At 40.9% G+C, this 24,992-nt stretch overlaps 1 protein-coding gene across 3 annotated transcripts in view; it reads right to left on the reverse strand.

Moving 5' to 3' along the window:
• The window catches only part of FBXO11 (F-box protein 11), a 36,970-nt gene extending 18,631 nt beyond the window's left edge, over nucleotides 1-18,339 (reverse strand). For 2 of the 3 annotated variants that reach the window (XR_010949092.1, XM_067762571.1), the window contains exons 1-9: nucleotides 17,542-18,339; nucleotides 17,317-17,437; nucleotides 16,713-17,234; nucleotides 16,594-16,659; nucleotides 15,606-16,525; nucleotides 14,790-15,548; nucleotides 14,546-14,726; nucleotides 14,130-14,470; nucleotides 10,145-10,878 (exon numbers count right to left, since the gene is read on the reverse strand). Coding sequence is in view for 2 of the 3 variants with exons in the window: in XM_067762571.1 (XP_067618672.1) it covers nucleotides 10,145-10,878; nucleotides 14,130-14,470; nucleotides 14,546-14,726; nucleotides 14,790-15,548; nucleotides 15,606-16,525; nucleotides 16,594-16,659; nucleotides 16,713-17,234; nucleotides 17,317-17,410 (3,617 nt within the window). In the remaining variant the exon portion in view is untranslated. The remainder of the gene's footprint in view (nucleotides 1-10,144; nucleotides 10,879-14,129; nucleotides 14,471-14,545; nucleotides 14,727-14,789; nucleotides 15,549-15,605; nucleotides 16,526-16,593; nucleotides 16,660-16,712; nucleotides 17,235-17,316; nucleotides 17,438-17,541) is intronic. The other variant, XM_067762572.1, reaches the window with a different exon arrangement.
• Nucleotides 18,340-24,992: the final 6,653 nt, after the last annotated feature.

A 24,992-nucleotide genomic window follows, 5' to 3' on the forward strand; every position in this document is an offset into this window, starting at 1 on the left:
ACACTGCGATTGGATTGGTTTTTTGACGCAAAATATAACTTTAGAAAAAAACTTTGTAAAACGGGCACCATATTAAGTAGAAGAAAATGAAAAAGTTCTGCAGGGCGAAATCAAAAGCCCTTGGAATCTTGGCAGGAATACTGTTCGTGGTATTACATATATAAATAAATTAGCGGTACCCGACTGATGGTGTTCTGGGTCACACTGGTCCACATTTTGGTCGATATCTCGAAAACGCCTTCACATATACAACTAAGAGCCTCTCCCTTTTAAAACCCTCATTAATACCTTTAATTTGATACCCATATCGTACAAACACATTCTAGAGTCACCCCTGGTACACCTTTATGGCGATATCTAGAAAAGGCGTCCACCTATAGAACTAAGGCCCACTCCCTTTTAAAATACTCATTAACACCTTTCATTTGATACCCATATCGTACAAACACATTCTAGAGTCACCTCTGGTCCACCTTTATCGCGATATCTCGAAAAGGCGTCCACATATAGAACTAAGGGTCACTCCCTTTTAAAAGACTCATTACCACCTTTTATTTGATACCCATATCATACAAACACATTCCAGAGTCACCCCTGGTCCACCTTTATGGCGATATCTCGAAAAGGCGTCCACCTATAAGAACTATGGCCCACTCCCTTTTAAAATAATCTTTAATAGTTACCTTCCATTTGATAGCCATGTCATACAAACACATTCCAGGGTTACTTACTTACTTACTTACATAATTGACGCTTAACCGTCTAAACGGTTATGGCCGTCCAACAAGGCGCGCCAGTCACTCCTTCGCTCCGCCAACCGGCGCCAATAGGTCACACCAAGGGAGTTTAAATCGTTTTCCACCTGGTCCTTCCAACGGAGTGGGGGCCGCCCTCTACCTCTGCTTCCATAGGCGGGTTCCGATAGAAACACTTTCTTGGCCGCAGCATCATCTTTCATTCGCATAACATGGCCCAGCCAGCGCAGCCGCTGCGTTTTAATTCGCTGGACTATGTTGATGTCTGCGTATAGCTCGTACAGCTCATCAACAAATCTTCTTCGGTACTCGACATCGCCAACGCGTAGAGGTCCATAAATCTTTCGAAGAACTTTTTTCTCGAACACTCCCAAAGCCGCTTCATCTGATGTTGTCATGGTCCATGCTTCTGCCCCATATAGAAGGACGGGTACGATAAGTGACTTGTAGAGTATGATTTTCGTTCGCCGAGAGAGGACTTTACTTTTCAATTGCCTACCTAGTCCAAAGTAGCATTTATTGGCAAGATTGATTCTTCGCTGGATTTCAGTGCTGATGTTGTTGCTAGTGTTGATGCTGGCTCCCAAATAAACGAAGTCTTTTACTATTTCGAAATTATGGCTGCCCTCAGTAGCGTGGTTGCCAAGGCGCATATGCGCTGACTCTTTGCTCGATGACAGCAGGTACTTCGTTTTGTCCTCATTCACCATCATACCTATCTTTACCGCTTCTTTTTCCAGTTTGGAGTAAGCAGAACTAACAGCGCGGGTGTTTAGGCCGATGATATCAATGTCATCAGCATATGCCAGTAATTGCACGCTTTTATAGTATATTGTTCCAGTACGGTTAAGTTCTGCAGCTAGTATAATTTTCTCTAGCATCAAATTACAGAAATCGCACGATAGGGGGTCACCCTGTCTGAAACCTCGTTTAGTTTCGAACGGCCGGATCGGTCCTTCCAAATTCTGACTGAGCTGATGGTGTTGCTCAACGTCATTTTGCACAGCCGTATAAGTTTTGCGGGGAAACCAAATTCAGACATAGCGGCATATAGGCAGCTCCCTTTCGTGCTGTCGAAGGCGGCTTTAAAGTCGACAAAGAGGTGATGTGTGTCGATTCTTTTTCACGGGTTTTTTCCAAGATTTGGCGCATTGTGAAAATCTGGTCGATGGTAGATTTACCAGGTCTGAAGCCGCGCTGATAAGGTCCAATCAGCCGGTTCCCGGTGGGCTTCAATCTTTCGCACAATACACTTGAAAGGACCTTATATGCGATGTTAAGAAGCCTGATTCCACGATAGTTGGTGCATTTTGCAGTATCCCCCTTCTTGTGGACTGGGCAAAGAACACTTAGATTCCAACCGTCGGTCATGCACTCTTCCGCCCATATTTTGCTAAGAAGCTTCTGCATGCGCCTTACCAACTCCTCGCCGCCGTACTTTAATAGCTCCGCAGGCAATCCACCAGCGCCCACGGCCTTGTTGTTTTTCAATCTGGTTATTGCTATTCTAACTTCGTCATAATCGGGCGGGGGGACATATATTCCATCATCATCGATTGCGGAATCGGGTTCTTCATCTCTGCGCGGTGAATTGCTGCCTCCATTTAGGAGAACAGAGAAGTGTTCCCTCCATTATCTAAGCACTCTCTGGACATCAGTTACAAGGTCGCCGTTTTCGTTTCTACAGGAGTTTGCCCCGGTCTTAAAACCTTCCGTCTGTCGCCGTATTTTTTAGTAAAATTTTCGGGCGTTATTCCTGGTGGCTAGTAGCTCAAGCTCCTCGCACTCACGCCTCTCTGCAAAGGCGTCTCGCTTCCTTTTTCAACTCACGATAGCGTTCACACACTCCTCTTGTCGCGCTCGCTTTTAATGTAGCCCTGTAGGCAGCGTCTTTTCTTTCAGTTGCAACGCGGCATTCTTCATCGTACCAGTTGTTTTTTCGTGGCCGCCGGTAACCAATTTTTTCCTCGGCGGCAGTACGATGTGCTTTGGAGATATGCTCCCACTGCTTCTGTATTCCTTCAGGATGAGTTGTGCTCTCAGAGAGCAGGTGTGAGAGTCGAGTTGCGAAATCATTGGCAGTCTGTTGTGATTGAAGTTTTTCGACGTCTAGCTTTCCTTGTGTTTTTTGTTCCTTGGTTTTAACCGCGCTGAGGCGGGTGTGTATTTTGGCTGCAACGAGATAATGGTCCGAGTCGATGTAGGGTCCTCGGATCGTGCGCACATCTAAAACACTGGAGGCATGCCGTCCGTCTATCGCAACGTGATCGATCTGATTGCGAGTATTTCGATCAGGAGACAACCATGTAGCTTGATGTATATTTTTATGCATGAACCTCGTGCTGGATGTTTCGAGCACCGGCCAAGTCAATCAGCCTCAGTCCGTTAGAAGTTTCATTGTGTAGGCTGAAATTTCAGACTGTAGGGCCAAAAACACCTTCTTTGCCCACCCTGGCGTTAAAGTCACCAAGCACGACTTTTATATCGTGACGGGGGCAGCGCTCGTATGTGCGTTCTAATTGTTCATAAAAAGTGTCTTTCACCTCATCGTCTTTCTCCTGTCGGTGCATGGGCGCAGATGAATGATATATTAAAAAATTTTGCTTTTATTCGGATAGCGGCGAGACGTTCGTCCACAGGTGTGAACGCCAGAACTTGGCAACAAAGTCTCTCTCCCACCACGAATCCGACGCCGAAACTGCGCTTATTCGTATGGCCACTCCAGTAGATGTCACAATTTCTTGGATGGCGGTGATGTCAGATTTTGCTTTGACGAGGACATCAACCAGCCGGGCATCTGCACCAATCCCATTCAGGGAGCTGACGTTCCAGGTGCATGCCCTCAATTCATTGTCCTTCAAACGTTTGCCATGGTCGTTATCAATAGAGTGTATTTATCAGAGCCTTGTTGTTATATTTCATTGGAGTATGGTTTTACGTGGCGGGTCCCAATTCCAGCGCACAACCCGCTCAGCGGGGGTGAAAATATTACTTGGCACGATTATATAGCGAGCCGCTTGCTCCAAGACAGACGCCCGCTTGCAGCCGCACCTAGAGGTGTACAGACGCTGCCGATGAGATCTCCCCCGGCTCACCTTCTCACATTAGCTCAGCGCTAAACGGATGTTTAGCGGCTACCCAGAGGATACTTGGCCGCAAGCGACCGGCAGTAGTGAGATGCTTGAACCACATGCAAAAGAATCGCTCTGGCCATTCCCAGGTGAATGGCGGTCAGAAGCTTTCCCCACTTTGGTGGACTTCTACACACGGCTCCACCCTCCATTCAGGGTTACCCTAGGTTTATTTTGCTACATGGTGATTTTCCCTTATTTTGTCTCCAAAGCTCTCAGCTGAGTATGTAATGTTCGGTTACACCCGAACTTAACCTTCCTTACTTGTTTATTTTTGTCAATAACACCATCAGCTTTCGAAATGTGTTGTTAATATCTTACACTTAATCTTAAGATTATATCGACTGATGCGAGAGGCATCTCGACTGCTGTTTTGAAAACGCACTACCTCAGAAATCGTTTGAATAACGCCCTATCTCAGAATTTGTTTGACAATTGCCCCCGCTAATTTCAAAATGTATTGAATTTGTGCTCAGATAGGTTCATGGTTCGATTTGAGCGGGTCACATTTTTTTTCCATGAGGAGTATATCAAAAATTAAGAAAAATTGCTGAAGACACCATAAGTTTAAGTCCGACTTGTGCAAAACAGATATTTTGCCATAAGAATGTAGAGTTTGGCCAAAAAATCTTCATAGCTTCTGATAGAATGATAGGAAAATTATCATATTGGACTTACTTTAAAGGTATTTTACGTACATTTCAGAATCTGTATTAATATCTATAGTGTTTTTGAATTTTAGTAGAGATATCAGGCTTAAATTATGAGAATTTAGCCTAAAATAAACTTGTAACTACTATATTATCATCTTTAACTTTCTTATGGAATTTTTTTTTTCTTTACAGCTAAAATAAGTTCAGAACATTTCCAACAACTTTCGGACAGTTTTTCTTTTTTCGAATTCGTTTTAGTAGAAAAAAATTTTTGTTATGTAATTATTTTTTAAAATCTTTTTTGCTCTCCATTCGTGGTTGTTTTTCACTTTCTGCTATAACAGCCATAACACCTTCACGGTTTTTTTTTCTATAACACGTTTGGAAACAGATGTTAACAACTGTACATATATTTCTGTTCCTTGTATATGCATTGGAATATTAGAATCATCTAGTGTTGGCTCATCATAATCTAAGAATTGTACCAAGTGATCGTATGGCATATTTCTTGTGAATGCCGGTTCAGATAGTAAATTATCGTCATTCAGATCAATCATATCAGTATAATCAAAAGCATTAAAATTGATTCTGTTTCGGACTTAGTGCTATGGTGTCTTCAGCAATTTTTCTTAGAATCATCTGTAGATTACGTTTTTGATATACTCCTGATGAAAAAAATCCATCCATACAATTTGACCCGCTCTAATAGGTAGCCCTTGGTGTAGGCTAGAATTTACGACATTTTTTTTTTTTTGAGAAATGAACCAGGGACCGACTGGGAATAAGGGATAGAGAAGAATAAGAAGAACTGGAGAGGATAAAGAGATTGAAAAAGAGATAAAGATTTAGACCACGGTTGCCACTTTTGGTACATTTGGACCAAAAATTATCCCTTCCAACCTCGCTGGTCCCTTTTTTTAAATTTTGGTCCTTTTTAGGCAGTAGCCACAAATTCACAACTCTGCCCACAACATTTGGAAAACTTTCATTAACCCACATATAATTTTCATTTTACTTATGTATATGGACATCTTACCACAAAAATTACTCAGTCAATAAAATGTAGCAGACCAATGACATTTCATAGGAGATATTTTAGGCGAGGCATTAATAAGAAAAGTGATGGATCTAAGGGCAAACACATTACACGGACTTATCAGAAAAATTCAGATATTTCGATCGGTTATCAAACACTTTTCGTGATAGATTTTTTTCACTAGTCGAGCTAAGAAAATTTTTCTCAAATGCACGTGTGCCTCTAAGAAATTTGGCAGGGCTTTCCACTGATGGAGCCTTACAATAGCCGTCGAGTTAAAATTTGAATTGAAAACTGAGTAAAATAATGAAACTAATTGGTTTTATGTTTGGTAACACTTCCAAAATTTTTTGCAAAGAAATCCTATGTAAAAATTTCAGGAGTATTGTGGTCTTTTCAAAGAACAAAGCGTTAACGACCGCAACCAGGCTCGATGCTTCGGGGCAGCTTGAGCGCCGACCATATGGCCATAGTAGTATAGCGTCCTCAGTCACAAGACGAACAGACTACATGATTCCCTACCTGCACTTTGAGGGAGATCTTAAGGCCACAATAGAGGTGGACGGTTGGCGCAAGGGTGCGCAAATGGCGGACGAGGCGATACATGTGTACACCGATGGTTCCTAAATAGTGGAAGGAGTAGAGTCTGCGGTATACTGCGCTGATCCGGAATTACGCAGATCCTACAGGCTGCCGGATTACTGTAGCGTTTTCCAAGCGGAAATATTAGCCGTAACCAAAGCAGTAGAAACCCTGGAAGAGAATAGCTAAAGCTGCAGCCGTGTTAACTTTTATATTGACAGTCAAGCAGCAATTAAGGCAATAATCTCGCATAGCACAGCATCTAAATGCGTGTTAAGAGTGTAAGCAGTCTCTGGAGAGAATCGGGACAGGGAGAAGCATACATCTATATTGGGTCCCAGGGCATATGGGAATAGATGGGAATGAAAAAGCGGACTAATTAGCTAAAAAGGGCGCATCCCTTGAAGCTTGTTCCGTAGACGTCCCAATTAGATTGGGCGAGATTAAGCGAATGCGAGAGGTGCACATGATCGACCAAGCAGAAAAGGCGTGGGTTCAAGCGCGGGGCTGTAAAGTGTCGAAGATTATGTGTAGGTCTTACAACCTTAGACTAACACAGTTGCTTCTATCATTAAAAAGAGAGGACTGTAGACTCATGACGGGTATTCTGACTGGACACTGCCTTCTGGCGTCACATGCCTTTAAATTAGGCTTGGTCAGTGATAGCAGGTGTAGGAAGTGCGGGTTGGAGGAGGAAACGATCGAGCACGTTCTGTGCTCGTGCCCTGCACTTGCCAGGCTAAGACTCCAGCTATTAGGAGTGATACAGCTGTCAGATCTAGAAGCAGCAAGTGGCTTAAGTCCTAGGAAGCTTCTAGTATTTGCCAAGAGGACGGAGTTATTTTATAGCATAGGTCCTGGTTTTTGATAGGGTTTTTCAGTTTGGTCGTTAAAACAAACTTCTGGTAACACTACGGACTCAATCAGTCTATGTGAGGTCCTCATGGACCGGCCAGTTCAACCTACCTACCTGTGGTCTTTCAGGTGTATTGTGGTGCTAAGGCACGCCGAATAATTGAACACTAAGTAGCTTGGCATAAGAAATATTTTAGCCATTGTCCGGTGGCAAAGAGCCTCAGCCAGATAAATTATTTTGCATGTAAATGCAACAACAACGATTTTAACCAGATAAATCCAGATCGAAGTCTGGCTCAATTTGTGAGCCAGATAATTTGTTAATTACTTTTCTTTAGTTTGGCAACGCTGCCTTTAATAAACCTACTTTTTCAAAAATAGATGTCGCTGCTTAGCCTCTCGCCGTATGAGTTAAATGAAAAACAGGGGCGACATCTGCCTATAACATTTCACGTGTGCGAAAATATCACGACATCACTTCTCAAGCCTCTCAATAATGCAGAGCATTCACGTGAGAATTGAGCGTGAGCCGGAGCTGTAAAACTCACTGGATGACGGCATTTAACTCTAAGTAAGGCAGGAATACTTCTTGAAAGTGGTAACTTTATAAATGAATGACAAATCGCGATTGAACAAATTTACTTTTATATTAAGATTTTGAAACAAATGTAAAAAATATTTGTTTTCGAAAACAGTGTTTTGTGTTTTATTCCCGTAGGTACAAGAACCCCATAAACTTCTATAACAACGCTTCTAAATAATTTCTAGTACCTACTTAAATGTAATCAGGTTCCGTTATTGCACAGTTCAAACTTTTAATATGTTTGATTTTTAATCTGAAGCCTGGGGCTAGATTCAGTAAATGTGAGTTTTTCAAAAATCACACTTACTAATTCTAGGCTTTGATATGAAATTTCAACGTTCAGGGGAAAAATAAGCATCATTTATGATATTCTGAGTTGGCTCATAGTTCGGCTACACCAAAACGCAATTTCTGAGCCTTACGTTTATTAAAATTTTGTATAGGAAACCAAAATGTTGTATAGGAAACCATGGAAACATCCTGAAATTTTATATTTAACAACGACTACACCACATTTGTGAATTGCTTGTATCACAATCAAATAAAACAAAAATTTGGCCGTTTTTTCAGATATTTGGTCCTTTTTTTCGATGAATTTTGGTCCCAAATGAAAACATGGTGTGGCAACCCATGGTGTGGTCCCAAATGAAAACATGGTGTGGTGGGGCTAGGATAAAACGGAGTGGGCCTTAGTTCTATAAGTGGACGCTTTTTCTATAAGTCGCCATAAAGATGGACCAGGGGTGATCCTGGAATGTGCTTGTACGATATGGGTATCAAATGAAAGGTGTTAGAGTATTTTAAAAGGGAGTAGCGCTAAGTTGTTTATGTGAAGGCATTTTCGCGATATCGACCAAAATGTGGACCAGGGTGACCCAGAACATCATCTGTCGGGTACCGCTAATTTATTTATATATGTAATACCACGAACAGTATTCCTGCCATGATTCCACGGGCTTTTGATTTCGTCCTGCAGAACTTTTTCATTTTCTTCTACTTAATATGGTAGGTGTCACGCCCATTTTACAAAGTTTTTTCTGAAGTTATATTCTGCCTCAAAAAAAACCAATCCAATCGCCATTTTTCATCCCTTTTTTCGTATTTGGTATAGATTTATGGCATTTTTTTCATTTTTCAAAATTTTCGATATCGAAAAAGTGGGCGTGGTCATAGTTGGATTTCGTCCATTTTTATTACCAACATAAAGTGAGTTCAGATAAGTACGTGAACTAAGTTTAGTAAAGATATACCGATTTTTGTTCAATTTATCGCGTTAACGGCCGAGCGGAAGGACAGATGGTCGACTGTTTATAAAAACTGGGCGTGGCTTCAACCATTTTCACAGAAAACAGTTATTGTCACAGAAGCTATGCCCTTACCAAATTTCACAAGAATTGGTAAATTTTTGTTCGACTTTTGGCATTAAAAGTATTCTAGACAAATTAAATGAAATGGGCGGAGCCCCGCCCATTTTGAAATTTTCTTTTATTCTTGTATTTTGGTGCACCATATCATTACTGGAGATGACTGTTGACATAATTTACTTATATATTGTAAAGATATTCAATTTTTTGTTAAAATTTTACTTAATTTTTTTTTAAGTGGGCGTGTTCGTCATCCGATTTTGTTAATTTTTACTTAGCACACATATAAGAAAAGGAGTAACGTTCCTGCCAAAGTTCATCATGATATCCTCAACGACTGCCAAATTACAGTTTGCAAAACTTTTAAATTACCTTCTTTCAAAAGCGGGCGGTGCCACGCCCATTGTCTAAAATTTTACAAATTTTCTATTCTGCGTCATAAGGTCAACCCATCTACCAAGTTTCATCGCTTTATCCGTCTTTGGTAATGAATTATCGCACTTTTTCGGTTTTTCGAAATTTTCGATATCGAAAAAGTGGGCATGGTTATAGCCCGATTTCGTTCATTTTAAATAGCGATCTGAGATGAGTGCCCAGGAACCTATATACCAAATTTCATTAAGATATCTCAAGTTATCGTGTTTACGGACAGACGTACGGACGGACGGACGGACGGACGGACATGGCTAAATGAATTTCTTTTTTCACACAGATCATTTTGATATATAGAAGCGTATATATATCTCGATTAGTTTATGCCTTTACGGGGTATCATTATGCGAACCAAGTTAATATACTCTGTGAGCTCTGCTCAGCTGAGTATAAAGAACAAGCTGAGTATAAAAAAACAAGCTGACCCGCTTCATGAACCGGTGCAAGTGTTGCCTAAGTTGTTCCAGCCACTGAACCGAACCGCTTCGATATTTGGGGCGGTTTGTAGCCGTGAAAAAGATATTGTCTTCGGTGTGAAAGAAAACTCTATTATTTGATCATAACAAAATGTAGCGTTTGAATATAACTTCGTGTTAAAGTATTTCAAAACAACTCTTGCCATTACTTATACCTATATTTGGGAAACTCGCTTGATACATAGCAGTTATTCATCTTGGCAAATCCAATGAATGATAGTCACGAGTGTCTTAGCAATTTTAGTGTGTCGTATGTTGTATGTATTACTATACTTACCGATCATGTCGAATGAATTCGACATCGTGACCAGCGTGACAATTCTTAATGCAATTCACACAAATAGCATTGCGATCAGTCGTATTACAAGTTTGACAACGATAAAAGTCATGCATTGGAAATGAAGTATAGCTGCTAATTTTATATAAGCATTGACCACCGGTTACAGCCTTCTCCACCTCATCTTCATTGTTAAAAATATTATTTCCACGCGTAATAGGCTGGACACCGCTAGCTAAACATAAACCACCAAATTTATTTTTAAATATTTGATTATGTTCTAATGTGGCAGTTGCATTATTAGTAATTTCAACACCAGCAGCTTGACCATCATAAATACGATTACGTCGCAAAATCGGATGAGATTGTGTAGATATAAGAACACCAGCTTGGGTATTACGGAAAATATCGTTCTCTTCAAGTACACCTTTGCCACCGTTAAATATGCAAATGCCGCCATCACGCCCGTCGTAGATTTTATTACGTTTTAATGTTGGATTCGAATCGGTTTTTATCCAAACACCAGCCATTGCGTTATCAAATATTTCATTTTGTTCTAATAAACCCAAACCGCCATTATAAACTAATACTCCCCCATTTTGTCCCCCCCAAATTTTATTGCCACGTATAACGGGATTACTGCCAGTACGTATTTGTACACCCGAGTATAGGTGATTGAAAATATCATTATCTTCAAGTTTTCCATGTCCATTGTCATAAAAATATACGCCAACCTAACGAATAACAACACAAAATTATGTTTTTTAAAACTCACCAAAAGTTGATATATGATTTCTTGAAATAATTTAACAAAATTATAACATAATTTTGCAGACAAAGGCATAAATTGTTATTAAAAAAAATTAGTCACCTATAGCTTCTTCCCGTTTGTTAGCTATCTGTATGCAAAATTTCATAAAAAGCCGTACATTAGTTCTAGCGTGATTAAGGAACGGTGGCATTCTGAACGTCAAAATTTTAATTTTTAAACAGTTTTATTTAGCTTGACGTGACAGGCAGGCCGCACGGCCGCATGCTCGGCCGTTGTGAACGAATTTTGTAATTGAAATTAAAGTAACTTCCCGATAAGCTACAAGCTTGAAATATATATAGTTCAGAACCCGATGACAATGCAATAATAAGAAAAAATCGCCACTAGGTGGCGCAAGGTTCGAGATATTCACAAAAATCGTATTTGTGGTCCGATTTGGCTAATATTTCGAACACATAATACTGTTACGAATATTAGCAAAACTAAGGGGTGCTGCCATCTCTAAACCGATGCTAAGCAGCGCCTTGCATGCACATGCATAGATCAATCATTATGTATCTACATAAACGAATCAATCATTATGTCTACACATATGTACACGCAGCTGAGAGCAACGCACAAGCACATGCAGATATCTTATCTGAAATGCTCCTAAAGGTATGCAATTGTGATTGTGGAAGTGTCGCTCACACATACAAGCGCATGGGGTATGAGAGAAGCTATAAAAATTATACATCTGTAGTTGTAGCTGAGAAATTTATAATTTATAAGTAAATTCTGGAAGCGCCTAGAAGATGCCACGAGGAAATCACAGAGTATAAAAGCATCAGCGGTAGAGGCGCTATGGGCAGTTTCAGTTAAGCACGCTATCAGTCAGTTTGGTTATTAAGCTAGTTGCAAAGTATAAGTGTTATTGTGAAGTACTTTAATAAAGGCCATTTTTTCATTATTCAATATTGGAGCTATTTATTCAACAGTTTAGCGATACGAACTTAGCAAAAGGGCAAATAAGAGGACTTGCAGTAAATTCGTTACAATACATACAAGAATAGAAAGGGACCTATGAAAAAATCGCCGCTAGGTGGCGCAAGGATCGAGATATTCACAAAAATCGTATTTGTGGTCCGATTTTGCTCATATTTGGAACACATAATACATACAAGAATAGAAAGCGAATTATGAAAAAAATCGCCGCTGGTGGCGCAAGCATCGAGATATTCACAAAAATCGTAATTGTGGTCCGATTTGGCTGATATTTGGAACACATAATACATCTTAATATATAAAAATCACGTGTCACTATGTTTGGCGCAAATTGACTCCTAAACTACTGAACCGATTTTGAATTTGTTTTGCACCCCGTGTGTAGTTTGATCTAACTTGAAAGATAGGATAGGTTATATCTCAGTGGTTACGATCGACGTACAGGATCTCGAGATATAGGCCGAAACGTGGACACGAGTGTCCCTAGAATGTGTTTATAGTATATGGATAACAAATGAAAGCTGTTGATGAGTGCTTTAGTAGAGGGTAATTTTCATACCCCTGGGTGACTAGGGTCTCGAGATATAGGCCAAAACGTGGGCCAGAGTAATCACCCCTATTCTGCATTTCGATTACGTTGCCGTTCTACGCTCCGCTTGAATCGAAGTTCGGTATTCTGCATTACGACGGAATCGTAAAGAGAAGAGGAAAAGCAAATGATTTTTCGAAATCAGCTGTTTGTACGGAATGTGTGAGCATTGGACCAAAATAAATTTAAGAAAATTTTTAAAAAACACTGAAAAACGTTTATATTTCATTATCCACACCATTTTGTACAAAAAAAAGCAATAGAATATATTGCCGCAGTGTTATATTTTTTTGAGTAAAGTGCTTTCATAATTCATAAGTGTGTTTTTGTCGTTCTTTTGGGCAATCCCCTGCCGTGGCCACCAAGTTTTGTTAAAACGGATTCCTGCACGAATATAGCTGACATTTTCTGAATTTTATGGATGCTAATTTCATTGCCACCGTGGGGTGATGGTAGCGTGCTCCGCCTACCACACCGTATGCCCTGGGTTCGCACCCCGGACAAAGCAACATCAAAATTTTGGAAATAAGGTTTTTAAATTAGAAGAAAATTTTTCTAAGCGGGGTCACCCCTCGGCAGTGTTTGGCAAGCGCTCCGGGTGTATTTCTGCCATGAAAAGCTCTCAGTGAAAACTCATCTGCCTTGCAGATGCCGTTCGGAATCGGCATAAAACATGTAGGTCCCGTCCGGCCAATTTGTAGGGAAAATCAAGAGGAGCGCGACGCAAATTGGAAGAGAAGCTCGGCCTTGAACACATAATACATGCAAGAATAGAAAGCGACCTATGATGTCCGATTTGGTTTATATTTGGAACAAATATTACATACAGTCCGGTAGAAATGACATCAAAATATTTTTAAGTTGGAGGAGGGACAAGCATACGTGGCGCAGAGTCTAGTAAAGGCTTTGGAAGGATTATGTATTGAGGACTTAGATTGTAAAAAATTGTTAAAAAAGAGTCCTTGTAATAATGAGTCACTAAATGAACTAAATAAAATGAGAAATAATAGGCAATTAAATAAAGACTAAAATCTTGAAAATAAAATAATTAAAAAAAAAATTTTAGTTAAAAGAATTTATTGAAAACAATACTTATGTACATGAACTAATAATAGTACTAAAAACTAGCAAATAATTAGGTAGGTACTAGTCATCACAGTCCTCACCAATCTAGGGCGCTGATCAAACAATTAAATAAAAGCGTTGGACGCGTCAAATTTCTATTGATAGTCACATATAAGACCAACTGAACCGTAATCAGAAGAGTTTAGAAATTTCATGCGCCAAACGCTTTTATTTAATTGTCTGAACAACGCCCTGATGACTAGTACCTAGAACCTACCTAATTATTTGCTAGCTTTTAGTATTATTATTACTTCATGTAAGTATTGTTTTCAATAAAACCGTTTACCTTAAAATTTTTTTAAATTATTTTATTTTTAATATTCATAAGATTAAGCACCAGGTCCGAGGCAACCAATACGACTTTATCTCAGCGAGATCCACAATAGCGATCTTCTTCGTTATTTTGAAGGATTATACTTCAGCATATCTCAGGCATTACACAAAATACTAATACACCTGATGTGTCCTCAATATAAGTATCACATTACTGAGGCTGCTGCGTTTTCTGAGCTTACCTGCTTGCCGGAATGTATACGATTCCGTCGTAATACTGGTGTGCTGCCTGTAGTTATCCAAACACCAGCCAGCGTATTTGAGTATACTTCATTTTCTTCAATTAAACCTTGGCCTTTCTCATGAACATAAATGCCACCATGTTGACCGTGATGAATTTTGTTATGGCGAACTATCGGATCACTATTTGTACGTATCTGTATACCAGCCAAGGCATTACCATATATATTATTATGCTCTATAAGACCACGACCTTCACCAAAGATATAAACACCACCTTGATGTCCATTATAAATTTCATTCTTTCTTATGGTAGGGTTACTGTTCGAAGTTATCCATACACCTAAAATGTTAGGAATATATATATGTAGGTATGTCGTTTTTTTATTTGTTGTAATGTATTAGTATTATTACATACCGGCAAAATTGTTCGAATGAATACGATTCTCAATAAATTGGCCCAAACCATTTTCATGCACATAAATTCCACCGGTTTGTCCATGGTGTATTTCACATTTGACTACAGTAGGATTGGCACCAGCTTTTACTTCAAAGCCGGCTATACGATTGTTATGTATATCATTCTTTTCAAAATATCCCTTTTAAGGAAATTTGTTTTAAATAGATATGTGAGAAATATGATATGTGAAATTAAATCTTACCATGCCATTTTCAAATGTAAATATACCAACATCACGTCCATGATGAATGTGATTCTCGCGCATAATGGGACTGGCAAAGTTCTTTACCCAAATACCGGCCAAAGCATTGCGACTAATCTCATTGTGTTCATAAGTACCTTGAGCATAGTCAGTGACATAAAGTCCCACATTTTCGCAATCGCTTATATCACAGTTACGTATTACGGGGGTAGCATTTACACCACTAACACATACTGCAGCACCAACAACAGATGAACTGCGAATAATGCAATTATCTACCGTTGGTGAACAATTTTCACCAATATCCAAACAATAATGTTTGTGATGAGATACTGTCGATGTAACATCCGGTGAGAATTTCAATGTCAAATAGCCAACATAAGCGTATTTGGCACCTTCAACAAACATCATCGTTGAACCAGCTTCACGCTCCAACACTACAGACTCAGCGACGTTACCAGAAGCTGCTCCTATAAGCGCAACATCCGATTCAATATACAAATATTCGCCTTTGTAATGGCCAGCATGTAGAAAAATAAGTGGACCTGGATGATCGGCTGGTGCTATATTGTCTTCGTACATATTGGCCAGAGAGTTAACGTTTCCGCTTCCAACGCCTGCTCCAGGAGCTACTGATGCAGAAGTATTCGATATGGTAGACCCAGCAGCTGCTGCTGCAGCAGCACGTTCTTCTGGATAATCAAGTGCGGCCTGAATTGTATTGAAAAATAAAATATTGCGTCCATCATGTTTCTTATCCTAAAAGAAAAACATATTAGAACTTTATTCAAGAATGCTCATTTATATCATGTTAACCTGATATCCTGCTCGTACATGTACACCACGATAGAGTTGGCGAAAACTCTCTTTCCATGGATTAGCAAATTCAGATTCTTCTGGTTTTTCAAAGACGAACTTACATAATTCTGGAGTAAAGAGCGGCATATCATATTCAAACACAGATTGATACAATCGTTTCCATAATTCGCTATCATTAGCAATCGTATTAAAACGTTTGCAAACTAATGCCAACCTACACAAGTCTTGCTCTAAAAGATATGAAAAAATCGCGAGTAAAACTTCATCAGGCATTTCGAATTGCAAATATTGTGCAGCAGTTGGGCCTGTTGATGTGGCACTTTCTGTACATGCCGCCATGCAAGGCATATCAGCAGTTTGTGCATAAAGACGACGTGAACGCTTTCGTGCTGGCAACATAAAATTATTGTCCTCAATTCCACCAATTGGTAGAGCGCTGCAATGTTGCTGTGGTATGGAGCTATGTACAGTAGGCGACGGCCCTAACGGAGCACCGGTTGTAGGTGAATTAAGAGGAAATGTGGCACTAGTTGATGGCGCATTAACGGCAGACGATGAAGAGGACGACGAAGACGAAGGTGATGATATAGAAACAGAAGCAGGATTACAAACACTGCCGAGATAAGGTGGTGATCCGCAAGATATTGATTGTGAGCTGCTGTTGCTGCTGTTGCTGCTAGGAGATGCACCTATTATACTATTATTGGCAAGAGAATTTGAAGCAGCCGGAGATGAGGGGTTGGAATTAATATTTATGTTACACCAGGGTTCGTGGCCATTCCCAGGTATTTTGCGCCTCAGATCATAAGGTGATTGATGTGAATAGCTAGATATTGATGTAGATGTGGATGCGGTTACAATGGAAATAGTTGAAGATGCATTACATATCATCGTATTAGAATGAATGGAGTTGTAAGCTACGAATTAAGTTATAAATATTAAATTTTGCTCAGGAATACTATATCATAGTATATCAATCACTTACTCTCCGCGTTACTTAAATTATTGGAAGCTTCATCATTATTATTTGGTGAGCTACTAGATGAACCTGCTGATATGATTATTAAAATTAGGATGATAATAAAAGGTAAAACCTTAACTAACCTGCACAGTTACTAACAGTTTCTGAATCCATCATATGTGCTCCCATAAATCCTCCGCCGCTTGCATCGTATGATGAAGATACCACCGAGTTATTTGAAACGCAATTGGGAAGCTGCTTTTGCCCGCCCCCAATGCCAATGTTACAGGAACTTACGCTACCACCATTTGAAGTAGAAGGTCCAGAAGTGGATGATTGTGAGCAAGAAGCAACTGAAACATCAACAAACATTTCTGATGAAATCGCACCGGATGAGGCAGCCATAGATGTCGTAGAAGTACTAACAACAATAGCAGCCGACTGAGATGATGTATGTGATGATGAGAACGACGACGATGGTGATGTCGAGAGGGAACCGGATGGCACTGATGATGTAGTCAACGTTGCTGAGGACACATTAGTGTTCACATTATTTTGTAAAGAACTATGAGCTACGCTATTGGAACTTGAACTTGCATTTGTATTTGAGTTTGACGAAGCACTTGTACTCGGTAAATTTTGTAGCATTGGATCCATGATATTGCCTTAGGGTTAAAAAAAATATTTAAAGTGAGTAAATTTCTTTTTAGTTGGTTCTTTTTTTTTAGTATACGAATATCGACTAACCGGTTGGACGATTTGGTAAAGCTATACGATTAGCTCCTTTTCGTCGAGAACGGCGCACATATGAGCGCGACGATGTAAAGGAAGCGCTGGGCATTTTTCTTTATAGTAGGTTAATTTTTTTCTGAAAAGTATTAAACATTAACCATAGCAATAGATTAAGATTTACATCTTAAAGTTATAATTTTAATGGTACATTTAAATAGTTATAATATTGTGTGTACCTACAATTAGCAATGATGTATTTCCTTTGTTTCAATTTTTCTTTGCGTATTTATACACTTTTCTATTTATATCATACAATGCATTTTCAATATTCACGCTTAGTATTAATTACATTTTATGCAGCACATTATGATTGCACCCCTAGTTTTAATTTATTTAATAAAAAAAATATTCAGTTGAATACTTGGTTCAATCCTCGCAGCCGAACAAAAGGAAGGGGTTCAGGCTATTCCGAGCAGCACGCCATTTCGGTAATACCGTCGATTTTTTTTACTTTTCCACTTGGAGTCTACGTTGCCTTCGCGTATTTACTACTCCAATTTTTCCATACACCTCTTCTTCCTATTTATTGTATATTTTTATATTTATGCATTTCGCTTTTGTTTTCATTTTAAGGAGACGGCATTGAATTTTCTTTGTGCTTTAGGAATCACTTAACAAAGCAGCACAACACTATTTTTTAGCGACAGATATCGCCCCTTCTCAGTCACACTTGTTCAGTTTGCAGGCACTTTGATAATACATAATTTATTTGGTTTTTACATATTTTCATTTTCACAGAATGGGTTTGCGTGCAAAGGAATTCTTTCAATATTTTTATATTCACAAAATAAAACTTTTAGTTTAGTGTAAGCGAAAATCTGGACTTTAATGCACTATTTATTTTAATTTTAATTGGCACGAATTCCGCGTTTTGCCCAGAACTTCCTTTTCCCGTACATGAACAATGGGTCGACGCACTTTTAATATGGTTGCAATATTTGCCGTCTTTCAGTGAGTTTTACAGCTCCGGCTCACGCTCAATTCTCACGGGAATGCTCTGGATTATTGAGAGACTTGAGAATCAGATGTCGTGAAATTTTCACAGTCGCGAAATGTGATAGGCAGATGTCGCCGATGTTTTTCATTTAACTCATACGGCGAAAGGCTAAGCAGCGACATCTATTTTTGAAAAAGTAGGTATATTAAAGGCCGCGTTGCCAACCTAAAAAGAAGTAATTAACAAATTATCTGGCTCACAAATTGAACCAGACTTCTATCTGGATTTATCTGGCTCAAATCGTTGTTGTTGCATTTAAATGCAAAATTATTTATCTGGCTCAGGATTTTGCCTCCGGATGATAGCTATTCAGACAGTTGTTACGTTTCAATGAAGCGTGATCCAGATACGGATAGAAATTTGACATGCAAATGCAACAACAATCAAGCAAACAATCAATTTAAATTGATCCATATGGACCACATTCCTCGTGTTGCAATGGTACATGAACCAGATACGGATAGAGATTCCGTTATTGTTAAGAATGCGATACAAATTAATAGAAACGGGAAGCAGTCCGATAATGAAAGATTTTTTTATTTATTTCATATTAAATATTTCATTGGCAACGCATTAGTACAATGCAATCTTGTATACTACAACAGAAGTAATAATTGTTACGGTCTGCTGCTACGGTCTACGGCTACGACCCACTTGGGAGCGTGTTCACGGGAACACACCTAGCGATGTGGAAAGGGTTGCGATGAAAAATATCGAAAAAGAAGGGAACAGACAGACCGGCCATCACTAGAAGACGGAAAAAAAAAAAAAAAAGGAAGGAAAAAACCACCACGAGTTTCCGAGGAAGAAAAAACTTTCTTTTCCTTTTTTTGCTGGCGGTCTGAAGCGGTAGAGCACACAACCCTCGTGACCAAAAAGTGGTCAAGTGAAAAATTACAGGATACTTAAGTGCATCCACATATAGTTGGTGGAACTGACGAGCGCGTTCTCAAATACAGATAGTTCACCATCAAAATTTGGGCGGTTTATAGCAATCGTAAAACACTCCTCTACATATGTTCATCGTATTTTCGGAATTCCTCAAAGCCGTGCTTATATACATAGCCAAATTTTGAAAGGCTAAGGAGCTACATACGGGAAGTTTACATTTTAACGTTTAACCCGAAAATTGTCTCCGAAATGAGTGAATTCAATTAAAAACGAAGTAAGCTAGCCGGTGGCCACGTTGAAACCGTTTTAACCTACTCTCAGGACGTGCTAAATTCCCGAACATCGTGAATACTAATAAATAGTAATTGGAAGGCATCGGCGTTGCCTTCTCCGCGTATGCGAGGAGCGCGGGAATGTTGGAATATTCCCAACGATTGCCACGTAATATACACGGTTCCTCAACTTAGCAATAGTGGTGTTGGCTTAGCGGTGTCATTTCCATCCACACCAACTGCAATAGCACCAACCATATCCAGTGACCCCGGCACCGTCATATGCCAAGACGCCAGACGTACCACTCCTAGAGTGACATATCAACAAACACAGCGCCATTCACCACAGCAACATATTAATGATACACAACAATTGCAACAATTACAATTGCAACAACAAACGCAAAACCATCATCTAAACGAGCTGAGCAAATATTGGGTGGTGTCCAATGGTCAAGCTTGCCCTATAACATTCTACCTAATGGCACGATAATCACACCTCATCAACGCCAGCCAGCAACATCTGAGCAACATACGCACACTCAGCAGCAGCAGGTTCAGCAGCAGCAACAGCAACAACAACAGTACCAACACCAACTACAACAACAACGTTTGAAACTGGGTGAGTCCGTTCCAACTCGGTGAAATTGTATTATGTATCTATGTGAAGTGATAAAATTCGTCACTTACAGATTATCGTTTCAAATTTTTGTAATTCATTCCAAGCACGCTTAATGAACCTAAAGACCCCTTTCTGTAACTCGATTCGAACGTACGGTATATGAATTCGGACACTTTGGTGCTCTTAACTCTGTTGACCCGTCGGATAAGTGCAATGTAAAACCCGTTCTGCAATCTTGCGAATAAGAACCATTGTTCTGTAAAGCTTGTGAAAGGTCAATACAGTCAAGAAATAGAAAACCAAAATTATGAAAGTGTGAGTTCTGCAGATAATATTATTCCAGTCGAGTTACAGAATAGTGTCACTAGTATATATATAATACCTTACATATTTGAATGTGTCACTCGGAACCATAAATTTTTTTTTATACTTACCTGCGAAAGCCATGCAAATGGGTAATGCATTACACATTAGCGACATAGGCCTTTCTGCGAGAGTTATAACCTAGATGCAACAGGGGTTGGGGAGCGATGTCCTTTTGAACCCGGAACAATAAACTCGTTTCAGACGTTTTTTTTTGTATTTTCAAATAACGTCGCGAATGAACCCTTGCACAAAAAAAAAAAGGAAGAAGAGGAAGAATTCCCCAAATTAACTGAAATACATAAAAATGAATTTAATGTAATTGCACTAGTAATTAAAAACCAAAAGATATTTAGTACATTCAAAATATTTTCTACACTATATACGAAACCACTAGGCTGTAAGACATATAAGGAGTTGAATCCGAATAATTGTATGCGATGTAAATGTAATTCGGAATAAACGTAAACTCTAGCATCACATGTGAAACTTAGAAATTCTCGATAGAATCCTAAAAATTTAATGCATAAGTTATTAATTAGTATGAACTGTCAATAAATCTAAATTGTAAATGGGAATGCTGAGGTCTCCTTTCTTTTAGAGGGCACCTAAGGTATACAGGTAAGGGGCCACCGAAATTTTAGGTGCGTCGGTGGCCATGGTTATTTGAGGGTGGGATAAAGCACCGGGCGTCGCAACACCACCCGCGGCGCCCCCTATATATATTCGGCCTTTTTATTTGTATTTTTATTTTTCAGCCGTTTTTTTTTAGTTTGATTTTCAACGTTGGTAACCGGCCATGTCCGGTTCGGTAATTTTTTTTTGCGGTTATTTTTTTTGAATTTTAAATTTTTGAATTTTTTTTTGAATTTAGATTTTGAATGTCAACGGTCTGTCCGTGACATCCGGTTCGGCCGGATGTTGTTTTATTTTGAATTTTTAAGCGTTTTGAGTTGTCTCTGCGCTTCTGTTAGGTTTTTTTTTGAATTTGACAGCTGCTGAGTTTGAAAGGCATGATAGGAACATTTTTCTGCTTATGGCGCAGGAACAGTAAGGTTGGCAAGGACCCGCCCCAGCCGACAATGACTAGCCACTGTGCACCACTACATCATGCCGACCGCCTTCCTTACTGATTCCCTTGTAAATGCGATTCCATAACAGATGGCGCCCAACGCGGCGCCTGAAGCGCTGACCGCGGGGGTCAGTCGGGTCAACCTGTGAGGTTGACCATCCCACCAGTCCGAGTGAGCAGCCACAGAGCTGCCACCTACGTTGCGGTGGGATGGTTAGACGGATCAGGTTGTCCGGGCTGGTCATCGGGGGCAGTAGCGGAAGGAGCCACGGACTGAACGTCTTGTCCTCCGGACTTTTGTATTTCACCCAGTGAGGTAGTGCTAAACGCACTTGATTTTTTTTGTAAGTGGGTTTTTGTGTTTCCGGAATGTTGTCCGCAGTCGGCTATGGAAAATTATATGTCCGCTAATTGGGTTTTTTTTTGTAATGTAAAATTTTTTTTTTCTCTTTTCCTTGCCGAATTTTGTATCGTTTTGGTATGAGTGTGTGAGTGTATGTGTTGTAGGACCCCAGCTCATCCCACGTCTCAGGTGGCAACACATAGTGCCACCTGGATTGTGACGGGTTGAGCTGGGATTCAGAGTGGCACTCCTTCCTGTCCCACCAGACTGGGGGAGCGGTTCCGAAACCGCTCCACCCATTGCGGCGGAGGCAGGAGGGGTGTCCAGTAAAAATGAACGGGAGGCCTCAACACCCCCAACCAGTCCCAGGGGCAAGCCCCTGGAGACTGCCCCTGCGTTGCGGCTGGGCGTGTTGAGACCAACCCGTGTGTGCCTGGAGTGACCCTAGTGGCCTCAAACCAGTCTCGGAGGGGGGCCTTAAGACCCCCTCGCACTGCGGTTGGGAGCACTAGGGCCAAGTATGAATGTGTTTGTAGTAAATTTTTTCTCGACCTGTAGCCCGGGTGCCTTCTGGGAATGGGATGTCAGCGTTCCCATTACAATTGCTACCAAGTTTTCTCAACTCCTCGCGTAATTTTTATATGCACATTTTTTTTTCAAGGCATCGCCTAAAATATAAAGTAAAAGGGGGAATTCTGATTTTTTTTTGTTGACCCCTAACTGCGCTACGCGGCAAAAGTTTTTTCTAACTACTACGTAACGAGCTACATTTTTTTTATATAATTATTTTGATTATGTCACGCGAGCAATCGTTCGGCCAACCGGGGCGAAATACTCCGTTCGGGAGTGCGGGAGGGTTCCGGGGAAACCAAAACCGGGGCGGTGCTAATAGGGGGGCTTTTTCGAAAGCAAGGCGTCCTTTGGTGGTGCATACCCCAGTAGGAGGATCCTACGGAAATCCCGCGGGGACTCATATAGGCTCGGGCCCGAACGACGACCGCGACAAACTGGACATACCTGTAAGCACCAGCAATTTAAATGCATCGCTGCTAAACACACACAACATCTCGGGGATAATGACCAATGTGTCGAACTATGCACCAGATGGAGCGGGTGCCTTACCACCAAATCAAGAGGTTGGAAATTTTGGGAACGCTACCAGCGATCAGGCGAACCTCCTAGGAATGCAGGACGAAGCCACTCGTGGAGGCTCGTGGGTGGACGTGCTACACCAACTGTTCCAGGCTTCGCAGGAGGAAATGCGGAGAGAGATGGGCTCAATTAGAGCCAACATGGCCCAGCTCAACGCCGCTCTCGAATCCACGCAGCAAGCACACCAGCAACACAGGAACGCAAGCAGGATGGACCGTAACCCATTGCCATCGGTAGTACCGCCAATGTACCCGACTCCAAGCAGCATAACAGTAAAACCGCAGGAGTGGAAAATCGCATTCGACGGCACTGGGAGTGTAAGCGATTTCCTCTTCAAATTAAACACCTTGTGTGAGCGCACACAATGCCCTGACGAACAAATAATGGCCAGTTTCCACTTATTCCTTTCGGGACGAGCCGAAGAATGGTACTGGCTGTTCACAAAACAAAACCCAAATGCGACATATGCCTTTTTGTGCTACTCCTTAAAAAGAGAGTTTGGCACCTTGAAAACGGACCACGAGATCATGATGGAGATCTCCATGCGCAAGCAAAAGGCAAGTGAGTGTTATGACGTGTTTCACGCGGACATAATCTCCTTGAACGCGCGCTTAAGGGAGCCGATGTCAGAGCTTCTACTGATTGACATAATAAAAAGGAACGTCAACAGTAGCCTTAAGCTAATGCTTTTTAATGCGGACGTAGGGAACCTCCATGATCTGCGCGATGTAGCACGCCGAGGTGAACAAGTGCTGAAAGAGAGCAAGCTGCTGGGAGCCAATTACTCAGGACGGCATGTAAGCGAGGCACGCGTGACAACCCCGGACATGAAGATGGAAGGCGAGGACGGCGAGATAGATCCCCAGATAGAGGCGCTGGAATATAGACGCAGCAGAAGACCGGACTACTCAGGAATCCAGTGCTGGAATTGCCAGGGAATGGGGCACTCCTATATATATTGCGAGGAACCCATAAAAAGTCCTTTTTGTTTTAAATGTGGGTATAAGGGTGTATTCACTCCTAAATGCCCTAGGGACCATCGCAGGCAGGGAAACCAGTACCCGAGCGAGAAGATGGGGGAACCTCGTTCGGCTTCATAGCTCCCACATCAGCCAGTGCTCGAGGCGTCGTCCCGTGCGCTGAACCAGAGGGCGAATCTCTGCATGGAGGTGGTGAGCTTCCGAGGTGCAGTAGTACCCTGGCAGAAGAACCCTCGACTGTAATAATAACCTTCCCCGATAGTACTGACGATTCGAATAGTTCTGAATCCGAGAGTCGAACGTCCTCTTTCACGATGGGCGAGCAAATCAAAATCCTGCGACGCCAGCATAGGGATGTCGCGTGCCAAACGCAACTTTTCCCAACCCTAAAAGAAAGGGAGGATAGGTATGAACAAATGAGACACACCATTTTTGACCAATATCCGGTATCGGACAATATTTTGAAGTGTAGGAAGAGATACCACCGGAGAGTACAGGAGCGTAGACTGCTGCAAGCCACCACGTTAACGCTTACAGAGGACGAAAGGCCTTTAGTAAAGGCTAGAATTAAAAATAGTTTTCTTGTAGGGTTGTTAGACTCGGGAGCCAACGTCTCCATCTTAGGGAAAAATGGAGTAGAATTCCTAGAGGATAACGGCTTCGAATATCAGCCCTTACATGCGTTCGTATATACCGCGGGCGGCAACAAGCAAAAAATTTTAGGCTCAGTATCCCTACCGGTCACTTTTAAAAATATCACAAAGATTATTCGTTTTTACCTTGTTCCCTCGTTGCTCCAAGAAGCATACTTCGGGGTCGATTTTTGGAGAGCATTTGCGTTAGCTCCCGAAATATTCCCGAGCGTAGAGTGCTTAGAGACTAGGCTTGAAAAGGAAGAGGAACTTAACCTCCATGAATTGTCACCAGAACAGAAATCAG

The sequence above is a fragment of the Eurosta solidaginis genome, chromosome 1 (assembly GCF_040869045.1).
Source record: "Eurosta solidaginis isolate ZX-2024a chromosome 1, ASM4086904v1, whole genome shotgun sequence".
Taxonomy (NCBI): Eukaryota; Metazoa; Arthropoda; class Insecta; order Diptera; family Tephritidae; genus Eurosta; species Eurosta solidaginis.